Here is a 22,173-nt window from a genome sequence, read left to right as displayed (position 1 = left end):
GTTTACGTAGACTACCCGCAACATCGATGTCAGAATCGCCATTGATTTTCCTGCAAGACTAACAACTACAGATCTAACTGAATCAGAGATCTAGATTCTCCGGTCGAATCTTAGAATGCAGCTGGTTTTTATTTTTGTATTTCTTAGGTCTATGTGTGTGCCGTATGTGTGTAAAATGTGCGTGCGTATGTCTGTAGATGTGTGTGTTTGTGCGTGTGTGTGTGTGCATACGTACATGCGTGCGTACGCGCGTGCGTGCGTGTGTCAGTGTGTGTGTGTGTGTGTGTGTGTGTGTGTGTGTGTGTGTGTGTGACATTCACGTGGTAGTACGAGTGATTGAGTGAATCGGAGTATCTGTACGTGTTTGTTTTCTTATACCTGATCATGTTTTCTTTTACCTGATCATGTTTTAGACGATTCATGTATGCATTTATAGTTCTTAAAAATGCCAAACGTGTAACTTATTATACATTTGCCCCTTATGGCATAAATAAACTAACACTGTACTGTATTGCATGGTAGGTATAAGCCACGTATTTTATTCACTTATGATTCATGTCCGTCAAGTATAACCGTTTGTCCATGTCTTTTAACAGTTTTGTTTTTTTGTTTCTTTTTTTTCTGCAAAAGCTGTCCATTTCGATACTCAGGTCGAACAAAGTACGCTTATCTCATGTCTCAACTCTGAGCTAAACATCGTCTCCACCGGTCAGAAGAGGCAGGGCAGGGCCAGCAGGTGCGGCAGTGTTACATTGTTTGTCAGCGCAATCGGGGACGTTAAAGGGAATCAAGGACACAGAGAGTCAGCATGCGGACAGCAACTCAAGAAGCTGCCGCCAAGAGTTATCGGGAAGAAAGATCCAGTCTCTTAGTCTTACAGTGAGTTTGGGTAGTTACAAATGTAATGGTTTGAAGATTTCTTCTCTCTGTTATTGCTTGAGTGCTTATGTTAATCTCAGTTATTCAAGTGTGGGCTGTATATTGTAAATGCGTGTGTGTGCATATGAGAGAGAGAGAGAGAGAGAGAGAGAGAGAGAGAGAGAGAGAGAGAGAGAGAGAGAGAGAGAGAGAGAGAGAGAGAGAGAGGGGGGGGGGGGGCGGTGGTGACACACTATACTTCCGTTTGCTGTTTAAAAGGATACTTACAAAATCGACAATCCCATCAATCAGTCGAGACACAATTTATTAACAGCAGAATTTTAATTATATACCAACTTATTATACACTCTTACATATGTATACATCTGAATGCATAAAGCACACACACACAAACATGTACAAAGTACCCCCCCCCCCCCCCCCCAAACAAAACAAAATTAAAAAAAACCATGCCACCCATTAAAATGATGATAACTCATGAATTACTTATGCAACTTACTTCAAATTTGGTGTACATTGGCCTGAGATATGGGATGATAATTCCACAAAGTTCATGAATGCCGGTCAAGTGCGCATGGCTTATAATTATATCTATATGCCGCTGGTTTCATAATACTACATCTACTAAAACAGATAAAATGGATAAAAATTTGAATGCATCACATTATTTCATGACAATAGGACTTTTAACTGTGTTGGTCAGAACATGATTAACGAGATGACCGCGGGGGAGCTAGCTGGTCCTGTCCATTGCTGAGCGGCTCCCATCCCCGGTTTTGGGAATGGCCTGCAGAGCTAGGATCCTTCCCAGAGGAGCCTACTTCAAGTGCAGCCACATGTCCTTCCAGGTGTGTTTGTCACCACTACCAAGGTAGGTGAAGGGAGGTTGATAACCACCCGTCAAAGACCTGTAATTACAAAAATAGTACTTAAAAATCTGAAACAGTTTCAAAACTGTTAGCACACTGCTGTTAATCGCCATAAGTTGTGCATGACTCGACTATGATGTGCCGTAATTATGCATTAAAATTATGATGAAAAACAACAACCTGAAAAGTGATGGGCGTGTCAGGATAGGGCGGATAATCGTTATATGAAATCTTTAGAAATGTGTCCTGTTTCAGTTATTAATCTTTAAATGTTATAACAACATCCTGGAAATTCAGTTCGTAATACTAAAGTAGAAATGGCCTAGTCAGGCTGATTTTTTGGCAAATACAGGTTGACCTTAAAAAAATGCAACCCTCCAAAATGTTAATAACTTCTACATCTGTTGACCAAATCACTTTATATTTGGGGGACATAAACTTAAGGCTATGCATGACCCTTCCACATCTTGGCAACTTTTTTTGTTGTTGAAATAGCACAAAAGTCTGACCATTTGATCTACAAAATTGCCCCTTTGTGAAAGTGTCACGGTAGCTGAAGTTTATGTCACCCAAATATAAAGTGATTCGGTCAACAGATGTAGAAGTTATTAGCATTTTTGAAGGTTGCATTTTTGGGGGTCACCCTGTCACCCAGTCTTCTTCAAAATGGCAAAACAACACTGCTAGGCACAACAGCTGAAACAAATCAATTTGTGTGGGCAAAAAATGAGTTGTTCTTCAATTTGAGATAATAAAAAAATAAAAAACAGGGTCACTCTTGCTGCATCCAAATCAGTATGTGTTGTTCACATATCTTGTCTAACATGGACGCTATGGCATGCTGAGCGGTGTAGGTGTCAATACTCTCAGCAGGCATAAAAGGCAGTTTTGAAGCCATTTTAGCGGGTAATAAGACAAAGAATGGTACATTTGAGTAACTCGCAAACGCATTGCCTTCAAACTTTCGGAGATTTGTGTTAACACATGTCGTAAAGTACACACGAAATCTCAAGTCATGTGAGGTATTAGTTCTGCTGTTATGTGTCATCCCAGAAAGAGTTTTAAAAATAAAGATGTACCCTGTCCGATTGAACAGAATTTTTTTTAGAATTAGCATGCATTTAGAAAAATGAAAGCTTCAATTTACCCTTAAATTTAATACAGGTTCACCAATGGCTGTTCAAAGTGCACTTGTTTAAACGCACACACACATTTTTGGAAAATGCTTTTTCAAGAGCCATTGATCAGTTAAGCGTGTTGGCAGTGAGCTTTGCTATGCGTAGGCCGACATTTGCGCTCAGCGCTCTGAATGAGTCAACTTCTTAAAAAAACTACTTTCGCGTTGAAATCCTCATACCACCCATGTCTGATAAAATATGTACATGAAATTTGAGTATGTGGCGCATCTGTCATTGTTCTTAAAGATTTCAACAAATAAAATTTGTTCAATGATTCAGCAAAAACCTATCGTCAATTTAAGAACTGTTTCTGACATGACAAATAACAGCAGACCTAATGTCTCAAATTACTTGAAATTCCGAAAGTACTTTACAACATGTGTTAGCACAACTCTCCGAAAGTTTGAAGGCAATGCGTTAGCGAGTTACTGTTAACCCGTGGTTTGTAAAAATGTAAAAACATTTTACAAATCACGTCGAACCTAAAACCGCGATTTGTAAAAATGTAAAAATATCGTATTCCACAAAGTAATGCATGCCTTTTCTTTTTATTAATTTTTCTTGTTTAGAGCCTCTACGCTGAGTGGTGGGGGTGGTTTTAGTTCCACATCCCATGTTGGTGCAATCCTATTTTACCACCGTCCCATTTTTTTCCCCATCCCATTTTTGCGACATTTCACAAGCCAAGCGTCATTTTACAAACAATAGCGCGACATCCCATTTTGACACCATATCCCATTTGGCCGCCATGCCGTTTCACCGCATTCCATTTTGCCCCCATTCCATTGTCGCGACATTTCACAAGCCAAGCGTCATTTTACTACCGTGTCATAACAATAGCGCGACATCCCATTTTGACACCATCCCATTTGGCCGCCATCAAATTTTTTATTTATTCTTCTTGCCAAGCCTCACTATACTACTATACTGCGTTATTCAACTAGGAAGACATGGGGCCCGGGTAGCTCATGTGGTAGAGCACTAGACTGATCGAAAGGTCGCTGGTTCGAATCCGGGCCGGGACGGACACGGGTCAACTTTATGTGCAGACCCAGAGACGGTATCCATCTCCCACCCCCGTGTCACCACAATGGCACGTTAAAGATCTTGGTCATTCTACCATAAGTGCAGATGGCTGATACCACCTAAACACGCATACATCAAAAGCCATGAGGGCGTAAAAACTCGAATCGTATAAACCAATTCATGTCCAATATAGGCAATTAAGACCTGACGGACAATAAGCCCCTTATAAAAAAAGGAAGACATTCCGTTTACGCCAAATCCCATTTTTGCCACAATCCAAAATGTCACGAAATAGAGATGGCGGCGAAATGGGATGACGGCAAAACGGCATGGCGACAAAATGGAATGTGGCGCTAGTGGTATGACACGGTGGTAAAATGACACTTGGCCTGTGAAATGTCACAAAAATGGGATGGGGGCAAAATGGGATAACGGCGAAACGGGATTGCGCCAAAATGGGATGTGGAGCTAATGGTACATGATATGGTGGTAAAATGACACTTGGCCTAAGAAATGTCGCCAAAATGGGATGGGGGCGAATTGGGATAACGGCGAAAGGGGACTAATAGATCCCTTGACTTTGGGGTAGTGCGACTCTGTCACTGCTAGCTTTCCACTGGGAGGAAGCGACCGGAATTTCCCAACGATGGGACCTCCGAGTAATGAAAATAAAAATTAAAAATAAAAATCTTAAAATTAACAGTAACAGAGTCGCGCTACCCCAAAAGTCAAGGGATTTCGTATTCGTTCCTTGACTTTGGAGTTGACAAGAAAATATCGGGCGCAAAAACGTGATTTGTAAAAATGTTTACCGTGATTTGTACCATTTTTTTTGTCTCATTACCCGCTAAAGCGGCTTTAAAAACTGCCTTTCATGCCTGCTGAGAGGATTGACACCTACACCGCTCAGCATGCCATAGCGTCCATGTTAGTCTAGACAAGATATGTGAACAAAACTTACTGATTTGGATGCAAATTTGATTGTTTTGTCTAAGAACATGCTAAACATGTTTTGTTTTAGCAGTTCTGATTCGTTGTCAATTTTAACGCGGGAACCTTGATATTGCGAATTTGATTTTGGGGTGTGTTTGTGTTGTAGGCTTCACTGTATCGACACTACGTCATGTAAACTCAATCTGTTTTCTGAATAAGTTAGGGGCATAAAAGGCCTTTCCAGTCATATAATTGGTTTTACGATAAACGGCCTCATCATAAAGATCTGCCCTCAAACGCATCTGTAAAGTTTTTTTATGACGAGTAGTGTAGAACAATCACCATCTTGCACATCTGATCGCAAGATTATGCATCCCCGAAAAATTCTGCTATGTCTCCGGCGCATCAGTATCTGTCCGAAGTGTTTGAAAACAACTAATTACAACACACACACACCCCCTCCCAACCTCCACCACCACCCCCACCCCCCCTCCCAACCTCCACCACCCTCCCCCTTCCCACCTCCAATACCACCACCCCCCTTCCCACCCAAGAAAAAAAAAAGAAGAAAAGAATAAACACATTGATAAATACAAGGAGAAGGAAAGAATTAATTTACTTTTTTTTTCCAATTGTTTTTGATAACAAATCTATTGCTTTTAGGTCATCATTATCAGGCCGATGATTAAACCAAAGCTTAGTCACAGAAATTCATAAATGGACTAAAAATGACGTGTTTTTTCTTGCAGGACAATGGCTTGGACACTTATGACTTCATCCTGAATCGGCAGAGCAGCGATGTATTCTTACATGGATGCCATGGACGCCTTCCACCTAGCGGGCACACAGATGGTTCACAAATCTACCCACTTGTATATTGCATACCTACCCCCTCACTCTCAACCATTGCTCCTTCAGTTCTGTAGTAAAACATAGAGCGATCATTTCTGAAAATATTGTAAGACATTAGCTTCTTTACTTCTGCAGCTGCATCAAAAAAACACACACACACACACACACACACACACACACACACACTTAATACCGATGCCACATTTCAAGTAATCGGGCTGCAGGTATATTTGTTGTCTTCTGACACGGCTATGCATGCTAAAGTCCACAATCAGAATGGCAGTCCGCTATTAGAAAACCCGTTTTCTTTTTTTTGTGCATTTTACGGTAAATACATTTTTGTCTTTGATCTTCAGGCTTCCATAACAGTTCTCTAAATGTCTTGAGAATACGCCTGAAACGTTACATGAACCAAAACAACAACCGAAAAACAAACGCTGTGCATAGGGAACACAAATATCGATGATAATCTGCTAATAATTTAGCAGGTAGTATCAGCCGGGACATTATTTATTATTCTGAATAGATCAACATTCATATATGCATCAAGTGTACTAATTGATCCTGCTAAATAGTTGTATTTGTTTGTGACTGATGCACTTTTTATTCACTTTGCACAAGTATGTATCACGTAAGACAAATCAAGGGAGGTAATTTTGCTCGGATTAGATAGTTCCCTCCCCTGATAACAAAAGCACACAAATTAATGTTTCCCCCCTTCTCGTATGTGTTATTCAGACGTTTTGTTGGTTTTTGTTGAATATTGATGTGAAAGGTTCAGTCCTTCCCGAGTAAACTATTCGATTTACAGTCTCAGAACAGACCAGGCCTGAAAAGACCATTGCTAAACACATCAACTAATCAGCCTGGGTGCAGTTTGTGATTGTTTTTTATTGACTGATTTGTGAACGAACACAAGCAGGAATCTGTGATGATAACACATCAAAATAAATTATCACTTTGCGCATGAAGCAGCCAGGTTGTCGAATCTAAGTCTTTGTTCATGTACAATCTTGTCTAAATCTGAGATGGTGAGCCAAAAGTTTTCATGGGAACGACTGTGCCTTTCTGTGTCTCTCAATTTTTACACCACTTGCTACTCATGATTGCATGACACTAAGAACAGGCAAGATGTGGATATAGTGGTTTTAATGATACATTCGGACATAAAAATGGTTACCGCTGTTTTCTTAGATACGTGTGATCTCTCTTTTTCCCCTGGTCCTTTCTTTTTGATGTTATTTAGCCTGAAGTTTGTTGCAACTATTGGTCCGCTTGCATTTGTTGTTATAGTAGTTGTGGATATGTTATTTAATTTGTCTGTGTTCCCTTATTATGTTGTCACTGTCAGCTTGATGAATAAAGGCTATGAGAAGAAAAAAATGTTACCCTTCACTATTAGCTATTATTTACACTAAATATTTCTGATACCTTGACCAAATACGATGTTTATTTTTGCGTGTTCTCGTTTTTTCAGAGCGAACACACACACACACACACACACACACACACACACACACACACAGTCTCTCTTTCTCTCTCTCTCTCCCTCTCTCTCTCTTTCTCTCTGTCTTTCTCTCTCTCCCACCCACACACACACACACGTACTCGTATACACACACACACACACACACACACACACACACAGTTTCAATGTTAAACACTTGAAACAGTATCCCTGTAGCATTGATGAAGGTTGTGTACAGGAACATCATAAAAGCTTGCTTACAAACGGACTCGCTGTAATCGAATAAAACAGCTTTCGAATGAAATAGCTTACCGTTGCTTGCTCAAACTGCGGCTTCCTTGTCCACATTCCTGGCGCACAGATCTGCAATGTGCAACGTTACTGTTGAATACACACAATTTATGTTGAAGTCACAGGGCACAGACAGACATATCCCCCCCCCCCCCCCCTTACACACACACCACACACACACGCGCGCGACTGTGTGAAGATGCACGTCACCTTATCATTTAATCACACAATGTAAAAACGTGGTGGTTAAAACTGAATAGTATCATGAATCTCTGAAGAGAATCTTTTTTTTTTTCAACAGTCGTTCGTGTAAGGCACACGCAGATTGAATGTAGCTGAAGCCATACCGTAAAAACTAAGAACAGATCTATAAGATTCTAACAAAAATGTGACATTTTAGTTCTATTCATCTGGATGAGCTTGATCTGTCCATAGATGACGAGTTAGCGATACCGTCTGTATAGATCTATGATCTATCCGAAGTAGAATCGGCCACTGAAAATGCAACTCCCCTCCTCCCTTTCCCACGACACATCACGACACGACACTAGCTGAGAAAAGGAAAAAATGTGGAGGAATACATAATGTAAAAACCAGATCTAAAAGTAAGCCCGGATTTCAAACCGCCTTTGAGTATGAAATGTTCGGACGCGCCCTTTCAGCCTACAGTGAAATGGTAATCATGTACGTACAAGCTTTGTTTCAGAACTGTGAAACGTAATAACTAGGTTTGAATTCAAATATACAAGTAAAGTTAATGGAAGATCAAAGTAAAGGTTGGGTGTAATGTCAACAATTATACTTACATTCCGTTTCAGCATGCTCTTCCACAGGAAAAACTCCCAGGGCTTTGTCCTGCTTGCGATTTTGCCAAAAGTACTTTGAACACACCCCCGACGTAACTTTCAATGAGCATCATAGTGTTTTTGCCACTTGCCGGTTGAATTTGGCGCCTAATTCCAACTTCGCTGCATCTCAGGGTTGTTTCTGGTCCCCCAAATGTACACATTCAGACCTATGCCGCCCTGATCGATCACAATTTTGCTTTTTACGTAACTGGCGCAAGATGGCAGACATCTTTGGACCATAAATGACTCTTTGCGCATGCGCCGCTAATAATTTGATTGGTCGATATTTTTAGGCAAAGCACATGGTCTCAGAAAACAGAAAAGTAAACATTGGAAGCGTGAGTCACGCTCCCAAAAAATAAAAACTTTTTTTACATATATGTTTTTTTCTGTAACTTTTTGACCCATGGTTCATTCATCATCTGAAATAACTTTTTAGCGAAATCTAACCATACGATTATTGGAAAAAAGTCAAAATGTAGACGACCACCTTTAACACGTGCAAGTAGCTGTCAATAATTGGCAAAGCTTTATGAATTACACAAATATGTTCTTTATTATATGTATTATGTGGAATTTATGTTGCGATTTTCCATCATCACTTCATCATCATCATCATCATCATCATCATCATCATCATCATCATCTTCATCATTTACACCATATAATCATTATTAGCATTAGTGTAAACGTTGGTATCGTGTGAATTTTACTGTCGATCACTTTACATGTGTAACCTCAATTAACATGTTGCATGTTTCGCTTTCGATTTGTATGTTGCTTACGTTGTCATTTTATTGTTTATGTTTATTTGCTTGTTTGCTTTCTTGTCGATTGTTTGCTGGTTCGTTCGTTCGTTTACTTTGTTTATTTGTCATTGTGCTTTACTTGTTTATCATTTATTTGACATTTGTATTAGAAGTAAGGACCATCATCATCATCATCATCATCATCATCATCATCTCTCTCTCCCTCTCTCTCTCTCTCTCTCTCTCTCTCTCTCTCTCTCTCTCTCCCTCTCTCTCTCACACACACACACAAACAGACAGACACACACACACACACACACAGGCGCGCGCGCAAACCACGTCACACGCACACACACACACACACACACACGCACGCACACATACACACACACACACACATACACACACACACACACACGCACTCACACACACACAATCCATGCACACACACACACACGTACCCAAACACATGTATACACACATACACACGCACGCACGCACGCACACACACACACACACACACACACACACACACACACACACACGCACACACACACACACACACTAACTTGTACACATAAACGTGCAAACTACAGACGCCACGCGCGCGAGGAAAAAGCCCCAGAGAGGGGATGACGTCACGAACCTTTGATGTCAAACAAATCTTGACGTGGTCTAATTGCGCGAATATTATAACCTAGTCTCTAGAAATTCCAGCCCAACATATCTGCCCTGAGGGCCCCAAAGGGTTTAAAATCGTGATCGTAATTGGCGTTTTTTTACCTTTCTGTGACTGTGATTGCCGAAATTTCCATTTCTGTGATCGTGATGGGACTTTGCCCGTGATCCGTGATGACAAAAAAATCAAGTCTCGTGATCGTGATCGTCATTTGTTTTCGTGATCGTGATGGGCATTATTGCAAAGCATTTTATTTTCAACGTACATTTTTCACAGCTGTATCACTCTATGATCCTCTATTCGTCAAGGTGTGTGTGATCGTGAAAACAAAAATCAATGTAACTGTGATCGTGAGAGCTAAAATTTCCCTTCCCGTGATCGTGATGATACCCCCCCCCCCCCCCCTTCTTTGGGGCCCTCTGCCCTGGGTGGCGACGGATCAATAATCGAAGAATTGGTCGTCACCTTCCGTATTTAACTTAGTTTGTTCCCAATTTTGGGGGAACTTCCATCCACATACTGTAGCCTGAGTGTGTGCACAAAGAATCCTTCTTTATCATGATTTATTGGCATGAATAGCGTTCGTGGGATACCTCCAGCTTCGCTGGGATCAAAGTCTATACCATACACGGGTCACGTGAGAGCCGCTCAAATAAAGGTAACCATGCACCTAAAACGACCTGACTTCAGATACCACGTCGCCCAAACCCAACTGTCAATCGAAATTGGTGCATACATGGGGTGAGCGCTTACAAGGTAGGTAACGGGATGAAGGAAACAATGAATCAAGAAACCCAGGTGCACATCTGCGGCTCCTAGGCATGTGCAGTGTGCATGCACACTATATTGTGCCGGCATCTTGCCATCTCTAAGAAATGGCGACCACAGCCAGACGGACAGACACACTTACGTCCATTCTTATTAGATACTGTCGGGCCAAATACATGCGATGACGGCTCCTGATGCTTGATCACGACACAGAAACACATACCAAAATGTCCTGTGTTGGCCAAAGCATGAGTTTTGTTAGATTTTTGTTTGACATAATGCTTATGGAAGCTAACAAGCACTCATTAATAGTGTGATACAGTATTTAGTCTCAATACGTAAGTTTACAGTAATTAGATTGTACAAAACTACACAAAAAACAATAATATTTGGTAGTTAGGTTTGAACCTATAGTTGTGCGATCCGTAACATTTGAAACCCAAAACTAAGTGCTATCTGTAACATGCAAGTTGTGCGTGTCGTAACATTGTGTTTTCCAACTACATAACTTTGAATTGATCTGTATGCGCAACCAAAATCACAAGATGCACTAAACATATGCTAGTCCATGTCTCTATTACAAGAAGTGTGTTTTTGTATGAATGTAATATCAATAAAAACAGCTATGAATGCCAGGTTTTGGTTTCTGAAAGCAAAATATTTCAAGAAGTCTTTGAATACGGGCACTGTGACATATATTACAGTGATCACTTTAATTCAACAAAAAGACGAATATATGAGGTACATGTTAGACACTAACTTTAGTAACATCATGCATTTTGAGAAGCTGTTTAAGTGATATTTCGAGACCAACTACCCTTCTTCGTGTAGTGCGACCCGTAACTTTTGTGTTGTGCGACCAAAACACGATGTATCTATTTATACGGCGTGATATCTGACATAGCGTCGATCTTGTTGTAGCTTATCCTCCTTTCTGAAACAAAAGGCAAAATACGATTAGTTGTGATGACTACAACCTACACAAAGAAAAACAGTGTTTTGATACTGAATAGTCGTGTTATACAAGCTACTTTACTATGCAGCATGCATGGGAATCCTACATTATGCGAAACATGTCAACTGACTGCAGCAGCCTGGTTCTTAAAATAATTCTGACGGTCAACAGACTATTCACAGTCCATTTTGAGGAGCAACTGAGGTACTCTCCAGTGGTGGATTTAAGAGGGGGGCGGGGAAAGGGCCCCGGAAGGTCCCCGGAAGGGCCCCGGACCCCCCCCCCCCCCTCTATAGGGAAAGAGAGAGAAATTCGGGGGGGGGGGGGGGGGGGTCATGTACCCGACCAACCCTGGCATTTTTGGGCGCTTTGCACCCTCAATTCAGGCGCTTCGCGACTTCAAGTTCGTGAAAAACAGTTTGGGTGTGCCCCCCTTTCCTGGATCCACCCTTGCTATCTGATGGTCTTGTTTGAATAATAACGATCAACTCAGAAGGAAGAAATCAACAGAGGAAAAAATAAACCATTAACATTAACCGCTGAAAAATACAGAATCACATGTGCCATTATGTAGAACGAAATTCCACAGCAAGCTTTCTTTGGACGACTGTCGTTGTCTCAAAACTCGCATTCTACCTGCTGTCCAACAGAAGCTAATCTTACGTTGTGCTGCCTTAAAAAAAATGCCAACAAAGACAAGGAAGCTGTTGCATGGTGAGTTTTCCAAACGTTACGGACATTAACGAATCGTGATAAGCTTAGTGCGTAAACAGCAAATAGTACAATCAAAGAGAGGAGTCTGGAATGAAACGTGATACATATCAAGGTAGATCTAGCATTCACAAATTGTCTGTAGAAAGGCACCACATTTTACAGACAGAACCATGACAGAGCATGTTTTGAAACTAAAGCAAAATCGTAATAATTTTGACTTTGAGAACAGCTTCATCCCGTTTCCTTATACAGTGAAACCCGGCTATATTGAAGTAGGCTATATTGAAATCCCGGCTATATTGAAGAATTTTTCAGGTCCCGGCTGAAGCTCTACTTTTTCTTTGTTAAAAAATGTTGGCTACATTGAAGTCGGCTATATTGAAATCCCGGCTATATTGAAACAAAAATTAAACCCACTGGACGTTTTTACCTGGCTATATTAAATGTTTGCTCCAAAGATTTGTTTAACTTTTTATTTTTAAGAACAATGACTGCGCGGGCGCCGAATGATATGACACGCCTCTGTCAGCGCAATCAGTTGAGGAAGGGGAGAGGCCAGATCAGCATCAACTTTCGAGTCAGGAGGTCTCTGATAACAATTACAGTCTAACAATGCCGCGGGCCTCTGGCAGCTACGCCATGTAGTCTTGTGGTGCGTAGATCTCCCCGACTTAATTTCTCTTGTTCATGCGAGTAGTTTCCCTTTGTACACTAGCAAAAATGGCTGCAAAACAAACAAGTCGCGTAAGGCGAAATAACAACATTTAGTCAAGCTGTCGAACTCACAGAATGAAACTGAACGCACTGCATTTTTTTCACAATGACCGTAGTCCGCCGCTCGTACAAAAGGCAGTGACATTAACGAGCCTGTTTAGCGCGGTTGTGGTTGGGCTGTGCTGCAAAGCACGCTTTTCTGTACCTCTCTTCGCTTTAACTTTCTGAGCGTGTTTTTAATCCAAACATATCATATCTATATGTTTTTGGAATCAGGAACCGACAAGAAATAAGATGAAATTGTTTTTAAATCGATTTCGGAAATTTAATTTTAATCATAATTTTTATATTTTTTATTTTTAGAGCTTGTTTTTAATCCGAATATAACATATTTATATGTTTTTGGAATCAGAAAATGATGAAGACTAAGATAAACGTAAATTTGGATCATTTTATAAAAAAAAAATTTTAATTACAATTTTCGAATTTTTAATGACCAAAGTCATTAATTAATTTTTAAGCCTCCAAGCTGAAATGCAATACCAAAGTCCAGCCTTTGTCGAAGATTGCTTGACCAAAATTTCAATCAATTTGATTGAAAAATGAGGGTGTGACAGTGCCGCCTCAACTTTTACAAAAAGCCGGATATGACGTCATCAAAGACATTTATCCAAAAAATGAAAAAAAGTATCCGGGGATATCATACCCAGGAACTCTCATGTCAAATTTCATAAAGATCGGTCCAGTAGTTCACTCTGAATTGCTCTACACACACACACGCACAGACAGACAGACAAGACACACACACTCACACATACACACACACACCACGACCCTCGTCTCGATTCGCCCTCTATGTTAAAACATTTAGTCAAAACTTGACTAAATGTAAAAAGGGTGAGTCTGACAATTAAAAGAAAAATCGAGCTTATTCAGAAGCTGGAAACTGGCTGCAAAAAAAGAAAGAAAGTAGCTGAGGAATATGGAATGTGTGTTTGTGTGTAAGGGAGGGGGGGCGTGCGAGTGTGTGAGTGTGTGTCCGTGTGTGTGTGTGTGTGCAAAACTGAAAGCAAGGAGGCTCGAAGAACAACCGCCAACAGGTGAAAGATTAATGGGAATATATCTCACATCAAACGCAATGTGTGGACACGGAAATAAGAACGTATAGTGAAAAAAAGTTCGGTTATATTGAATTTCTGAAGGAACAAGGAGGGAAATTCAATATAACCGAGAATTGCCTATATTGAAGTTTCGGCTATATTTAAGGTCTTCCCGGGTCCCGTGCCACTTCAATATAGCCGGGTTTCACTGTATCTGCATGTTCAAGTAAATAGTAGACAGTTTTATACGGGCAGAGTAAACTTGATTTGTTTGTTTGTTTGCTTGACGCCCAGCCGACCACGAAGGGCCATATTAGGGCGGTGCTGCTTTGACATTTCACGTGCGCCACACACAAGACAGAAGTCGCAGCACAGGCTTCATGTCTCACCCAGTCACATTATTCTGACACCGGACCAACCAGTCCTAGCACTAACCCCATAATGCCAGACGCCAGGCGGAGCAGCCACTAGATTGCCAATTTTAAAGTCTTAGGTATGACCCGGCCGGGGTTCGAACCCACGACCTCCCGATCACGGGGCGGACGCCTTACCACTAGGCCAACCGTGCCGAGAGTAAACTTGAGACTCCACTGCAAGTCTTGAAATTCACATAAATCTAACCTAGAACAAAGACATCCAAATATTACAGGCAGTTTAGATCAACTAATTTCACTGGAGGTGACTGCCTAGCACTGTTTTTCATATCCGTGTCTGCTGAAATAGAAAGAAATTAAACAAAACGAATGATCAGTGAGCTTATGTGACACTCTTTATGAGTAGGAGACACTAGATCTGTCTGTACTTACATTGTTACTGGGGACACGACTGCCAGATCGACACTGCGCTTTCGACAGCTGATCTTCCCTGCGCAGACACTGGAAACACGCTGTGTAGATCAAACTGTTGGAAATCTCCTTTGGCTTTGGTATATCTTCTTTATCTATTTTTCTTGAGCTAAGAAATCGAACAATGTGAAATCGTCTTCCCCGAATCGGCGAATGCAGAGGTGAGAACTGGAAAGTGAGTCTATACCACAATCCTTCACGCGACCTGACCTGATCTTGACCCCTGACCTGGTCTACATACCACACACGACACAAACCAGTCACCTGCTTTTACCCGCCCAAAACCCCACACCACCCGTTTTCTGTGGATACACACTTTAACTACACACATGCCGACGAAATGTAACAGTTGATCATTGCTTCAATACTTTGAAAATGTTGCTTGGATAATAACTAGGTGAAATTAGTATTTCGGTGTTAAGTCAAATGTCAAAGTTTCTATCACACACGAACGCACGCACGCACGCACAGACAGACAAAATTTAGAATCGCATAGGCTACACTTACGTGAGCCAAAATAGGAAACTGGATCACACGGGTTCACGATGGCTGAGGGGTAAGATAAACCACGAAAAAATAAATTCTTTGAAAATGTCTCGCTCTTTACCGAGGGCGCCTAAGATGTTCTCAAGCGGTGAGTGATTTAATGAAAGGATGTTTGTACTGTGTGTAAAAGCCTGACAGTATCTGTGATGGTTTACGGGATGCTTACTGTGCCTTTAAGTAGGGGGAGGGCGTCTGTTCGATATTGGTATTTAAAATAAATTCATTTATCTATTATTATTGCTCATGTAAGCAAGTACAACTTCTCTCTCTCCCTCTCTCAAACTCACAGACGCAGAAAGACAGACAGACACACAACAGGTCATAAGAGACACATACCGCAATGCTGCTCATCAGAGCCATCGGCACACTGGGTTCTTCCATCACACTGTAAACTTAGACGTATGCAGAGAGTTCCATCACCGCATTTCCACTGATCATCTCCACATAGCCAGTTTTCTGAAATGAAAAAGGATTGATAATGTTAAATAATGTCTCAGAAACAGTATTCCATCAAAACGATGACTAAAAGTAAAACTGAACGATATTTCACATTTGTTTTGCATCCATATGTTTGCTTTTTAGTCATAATTAACATGGGATACCAATTTCGTTTAAATCTACCTCGCAGTCACGCTACTCTGGTGTGTGAAAGAGAGTGGTGCAAGTTTAGAAAGGGCAAGAAATTCTGTTGTGTTAGACTAAGTCAAGTTTTGATTAATCGTTTTAACATAGAAAGGGATTCGAGTCGAGGGTGGTGGTGGTGGTTGTGTGTGTGTGTGTGTGTGTGTGTGTGTGTGTGTGTGTGTGTGTGTGTGTGTTTGTTAGTATGTGTGTGTGTGTGCGTGTGTGTGTGTGTGTGTGTGTGTGTGTGTGATCGGAATGATATTTTTTTCCTTTTATATTTTTATAAATGTCTTTGATGGTGTCATATCCAGTTGAGTCGGCACTGTCACGTCTTCATTTTTCAATCAAATTGATAGATATTTGGTCAATTATGGACTTTTTGACCAAGCCTTTTTATGGGATTGCATTTCAGCTTTAAATTTAATTAATGAGTTTGGTCATTAGAAATTTCAAAATTCTAATTGAAAGTGAAAGCTTAGTAATCGATTTAATTCTATTCTTTACCATTTCTGGAATTACAAAAAATAATATAAACTGAGCAAAACCATTATTCCACCCATTTTCGTACCCCAACGAAAACATTCACACGGACGAATAAATGTTACAAATACTGCCTAAGTTTCATATAATGTTGGAAATCTCCTTTGGCTTTGGTATATCTATAGATTTTTCTTGAGCTAAGAAATCGAACAATGTGAAATCGTCTTCCCCGAATTGGCGAATGCAGAGGTGAGAACTGGAAAGTGAGTCTATACCACAATCCTTCACGCGACCTGACCTGATCTTGACCCCTGACCTGGTCTACATACCACACACGACACAAACCAGTCACATGCTTTTACCCGCCCAAAACCCCACACCACCCGTTTTCTGTGGATACACACTTTAACTACACACATGCCGACGAAATGTAACAGTTGATCATTGCTTCAATACTTTGAAAATGTTGCTTGGATAATAACTAGGTGAAATTAGTATTTCGGTGTTAAGTCAAATGTCAAAGTTTCTATCACACACGCACGCACGCACGCACAGACAGACAAAAATTTAGAATTGCATAGGCTACACTTACGTGAGCCAAAATAGGAAACTGGATCACACGGGTTCACGTAAGATAAACCACGAAAAAATAAATTCTTTGAAAATGTCTCGCTCTTTACCGAGGGCACCTAAGATGTTCTCAAGCGGTGAGTGATTTAATGAAAGGGTGTTTGTACTGTGTGTAAAAGCCTGACAGTATCTGTGATGGTTTACGGGATGCTTACTGTGCCTTTAAGTAGAAGGAGGGCGTCTGTTCGATATTGGTATTTAAAATAAATTCATTTATCTATTAATATTGCTATTTCATATGTAACGTGAATTTCCATTGGTCAATTGGGCAAAACTGAGCTCAGTGCAAAAGTGATATCGACGACATTTCCGTCGATATCAGTTTTGATATCGACGACCTCTTTATTGCTTCCCCACTTCAAAAACAAAAACACCTACATTTAAAAACAAACAAATGTATATGAAAATGTAATGATCCCAGACTTTAGTTGAGCAAGTGACAAAAGACTTTTTGAAAGAAAAAACATTTTGAAATTCTGAAAAGTACAAGAAAAGAGTGAACAAAAAGAAATAATCAGAGGGAGGGATATGGAACAGCCAAAACTAAGACAAACTTTTGTAATTTCTTTATAGTAAATGCAAAATGTCCAGAGAATTAGCAATATATCTAACATTGACTGACTGTGTGATGATATCTTCTGCTATTGGTCTGTTTCGACAGTGATATCAAAATCTCGACCTCCGGTCTCGATTTTGATATCACTGTCTCAACAGACCATAGCAGAAGATATCATCACACAGTCCGTCAATATTGGGTATTATTGCTCATGTAAGCAAGTACAACTTCTCTCTCTCCCTCTCTCAAACTCACAGACGCAGAAAGACAGACAGACACACAACAGGTCGAAAGAGACAGACCTAGTGTACATTACATACCGCAATTCTGCTCATCAGAGCCATCGGAACACTGGGTTCTTCCATCACACCGTAAATGTTGACCTATGCAGAGAGTTCCATCACCGCATTTCCACCGAAATTTTCCACATGACCAGTTTTCTGAAATGAAAAAGGATTGATAATGACGGACACGTGGGGGAATTCGGGGGCTGTGATTGGATGATCTCTTCCGATCATCAAAGCATAATGCTACGGAAGTCGGCCATTTTTGCCAATATCCAAAAGCATATTGGCAATAACAAAGACGCATGGTTCCGGTTTACCCATCTGTACCACACGATGTTTCAATTGACAACAGCATACATTGACAACATGAATTTCTTCTCGGGAATGTTTTTCAGCTTTGCAAATGTCGATAGCATACTTTTTTCTGCTAACTTCCCGATGAAACAGGACTAAACCAATTATTTTCTGTCCCTAAACACCACAAATTGCCCAAAGTCGAAAGATGTAGTACAAACAGGGGAGCAAAACAGAACAACCGTTTTTGTGTGCCTGTGTAAGCTTAGCCGTTGCCGAATGACACAGACTTTCGCATTCGGCTTTTCTTATCTCGTAACTCCACACTAAATACCCCACTTCCCATCTGAAGTATTGATGTACAACCCATGGAACTAACATTCATGTAGTCGTTTATAACTGAGGTTGAAAAATTCGCTTCATGACGAGACAAGTATAAATGCCATTAACAAAAACTGAAAACTTCGCTGCCGTCTGCTCGCGTTGTACGGATTAGCTGTTCTCTTCTCCTCCCCTTGTTGCATCCTAGTTCTTCAGTTGTTTCTAGTTTTCCGTTGATGTTGTGTTTTGGTCTTCTTCATAAGTAGTCTTGTTTAAAATTTTAAAAAACCTCAAACTTCTTTTTGTTGCGTACGAATGAACTAATAAAAAGCTGTTTAACAGCTGTGTTGTCAAATCGAGGTTTTTTTCAAAGTCAGTGTGGCGCCTGCGCAAAACTAATGCGCATACAGGCATGGTACTCTTCCGCCGATCGGCGGAAATCCGCCAAAAACGAAAATCCGAAGAAAAAAAAAGAAAAAAAAAAATCTGCTGATTGACTCGAGATTATTATTTTTTTCTTACTCAAGCCTTGTTATCTTTCACTTATATCCCTCTCAGCTTCAAGGAGAGGGCACTAAACACATTTGAATTAGTAAAAAGTTGTCAGCTTCAGGGGGCGTTGCCCCCTGACCCCCACAAGGGGCGCTGCCCCTTGACCCCGCAAGGGGGCCTGAGCGGCCCCCTGGACCCCCGGCTTTATTTCAGCTGAAATTGCCATTCCTTCAGTACCATGCCTGGCATAAGAAACGGCGTCTGCTATCAAAACCTGAGATCAACGCATCAACGCAAAAACTGTCATTTTGTAAGTTTGGAACAGCAAATCAAGGTCAGAACAGCTATATAATCGCTATTGTATATTCCGCGTAGCAATAGGGTCCGACATTTAGACTCGAACAAGTATAATGCGACTCGTCTTCGACTCGTCAGCATTATGCTTGTCTCGTCTAAATATCGGACCCTATTGCTACGCTGAAAACACAATAGCTGTTAATATAGCTATTCTGATTGACACGTGGAGGAATTTGGGGGCTGTGATTGGATGGTCTCTTCCGATCATCAAAGCATAATGCTACGGAAGTCGGCCATTTTTGCCAATATCCAAAAGCATGTTGGCAATAACAAAGACGCATGGTTCTGGTTTACCCATGTGTACCACACGATGTTTCAATTGACAACAGCATAAACTGACAACTTGAATTTCTAGGGAATGTTTTACAGCTTTACAAATGTCAATAGCATACTCTTTTCTGCTAACTTCCCTATGAAACAGGACTAAACCAATTATTTTCTATCCCTAAACACCACAACATGCCCAAAGTCGAAAGATGTAATACAAACAGGGGAGTAAAACGGAACAGCCGTTTTTGTGTGCATGTGTGAGCTCAGCCGTTGCCGACTGACACAAACTTTCGCATTCGGCTTTTCTTATCTCGTAACTCCACACTACATACCCCACTTCTCCTCTGAAGTATTGATGTACAACCCATGGAACTAACATGCATGTAGTCGTTTATAACTGAGGTTGAAAAATTCGCTTCATGACGAGACAAGTTCACCCAAACTGAAAACTTCGCTGCCGTCTGCTCGCGTTGTACGGATTAGCTGTTCTCTTCTCCTCCCCTTGTTGCATCCTAGTTCTTCAGTTGTTTCTAGTTTTCCGTTGATGTTGTGTTTTGGTCTTCTTCATAAGTAGTCTTGTTCAAAATTTAAAAACAAAAACCTCAAACTTCTTTTTGTTGTATACGAATGAACTAATAAAAAGCTGTTTAACAGCTGTGTTGTCAAGTCGAGGTTTTTTTTCCAAAGTCAGTGTGGCGCCTGCGCAAAACTAATGCGCATAAGAAACGGCGTCTGCTATCAAAACCTGAGATCAACGCATCGACGCAAAAACTGTCATTTTGTAAGTTTGGAACAACAAATCAAGTTCAGAACAGATATATAATCGCTACTGTATTTTCAGCGTAGCAATAGGGTCCGATATTCAGACTCGAACAAGTATAATGCGAGAATTCACAGAGGACCCGCCCCCCCCCCCCCCCCCCCCCCCCCCCCTCCCCCCTCAGTTATTTACTTTTTTTTCAAAGTATTTTATTGTGCAATAATAATGATGTTTTTTGTTTTTTTTGTTTTTTGGTGTTGTTGTTGTTGCTGGTAACATATAACAGATAATCAGAAGATTACTCCGTCTCGTGGGCGAGAACTGCATGTAAACAATTACCTGGTTGTTTTTGCCACGTAAATAAAGAATTTGTCTTGTATTGCCTTGTCTTGTCTCTCTGTTTGCGACATACCACAGTTTCTTTCGTCACTTCCATCGGCGCAGTCCATCCTTCCATCACAGCGATCGCGATGCCAGATACAAAGGTCAGTCCCGCACTTCCACCAATTCGGTGAACACGTCCAATTCGCTATAAATAATTAGGGAAGGAAAATAGCAATTATCCAATAAACAAATTAAAAGAGGATAAAATACGGTTGTACCGTAAGTCAAGCCTTGCGAATCCCCTCCACTATTCTCTCTCTCTCTCTCTCTCTCTCTCTCTCTCTCTCTCTCTCTCTCTCTCTCTCTCTCTCTCTCTCTCTCTCTCTCTCTCTCTCTCTCTCTCTCTCTCTCTCTCTCTCTCTCTCTCTCTCTCTCTCTCTCTCTCTCTCTCTCTCACACACACACACACACACACACACACACATACACATACACGCACACACACACACACGCATAGACACACACACACTCGCACACACACACACACACACACTCTCACACACACACACACACACACACACACACACATACACAGTGAACCCAATCCTACTTAACCAAATGTCTTATGCTGCCTTCACACAATGTCGAATTGCCCGTGCAAGTAGAATTCGCCAATAAATCGCAATGATCAGGATATGGTCGCAAGATATATATTCGTCTGTTGTTGCGACCATACTGCTGTTCTCACACAGTGCCGAATTGCCCTTGGGAGTAGAATTCGCCAATAAATCGCAATGATTTGGACATGGTCGCAAGACATTCGTAAATGTTCTAAAGTATTCGCCACCATTCGTCTGTTGTTGTGAACATTAGCAACATGCTCCTTAAATTCGCAAGGAAGGCATATTGTTAAATTTTTAGCAACAATACTCGCAAGTATCCGCAAGCCATTCGTAATCATCGCAATGCATTCGCAGCGTTTGGAAGGCATATATGCATACGCAACCATTCGTTAGGTCTTGTCCTAACGAATGATGCGAACATCTTGCTAATGATTGCGAATTCATAATAACAGTGCGAATGGCTCACGAATTTCTTGGCAATCCATAAGAATGTTTCGAAAGCCTTACGAACGCTTGCGAGTGACTGCGATAGCTTAAAGATCTTTCTTTCTTTCTTTATTTGGTGTTTAACGTCGTTTTCAACCACGAAGGTTATATCGCGACGGAGCTTGAAGATGCCCCCACAACATTTAGGATATCTTGCAAATAATACATTTGCAAGAAATTCGTAAATAGATTCGTATGCATTCGCAATGATCGCCAGAAATTCGCAAACACTCACAACCATTCGTAAAACACTCG

The 22,173-nt window shown here is 40.9% G+C and overlaps 1 protein-coding gene and 1 long non-coding RNA gene across 2 annotated transcripts in view; both read right to left on the bottom strand.

Moving 5' to 3' along the window:
- LOC138973454 (low-density lipoprotein receptor-related protein-like) overlaps positions 1-22,173 on the bottom strand; it is a 56,087-nt gene that overhangs the window by 23,209 nt on the left and 10,705 nt on the right. Inside the window, exons 3-5 of the mRNA XM_070346172.1 lie at positions 20,898-21,014; positions 18,025-18,144; positions 15,751-15,870 (exon numbers count right to left, since the gene is read on the bottom strand). Of these exons, the coding sequence (XP_070202273.1) occupies positions 15,751-15,870; positions 18,025-18,144; positions 20,898-21,014 (357 nt within the window). The remainder of the gene's footprint in view (positions 1-15,750; positions 15,871-18,024; positions 18,145-20,897; positions 21,015-22,173) is intronic.
- Positions 1,678-8,587, bottom strand: LOC138973453 (uncharacterized). Its single transcript, XR_011458026.1, has 3 exons — positions 8,303-8,587; positions 7,518-7,568; positions 1,678-1,787 (listed from the first exon to the last, which is right to left on the bottom strand). It is a non-coding gene; the product is annotated as an uncharacterized lncRNA (long non-coding RNA).

Source organism: Littorina saxatilis, linkage group LG8 (assembly GCF_037325665.1).
Source record: "Littorina saxatilis isolate snail1 linkage group LG8, US_GU_Lsax_2.0, whole genome shotgun sequence".
Lineage (NCBI taxonomy): Eukaryota > Metazoa > Mollusca > Gastropoda > Littorinimorpha > Littorinidae > Littorina > Littorina saxatilis.
This window is presented reverse-complemented; position numbering and strand designations above follow the sequence as displayed.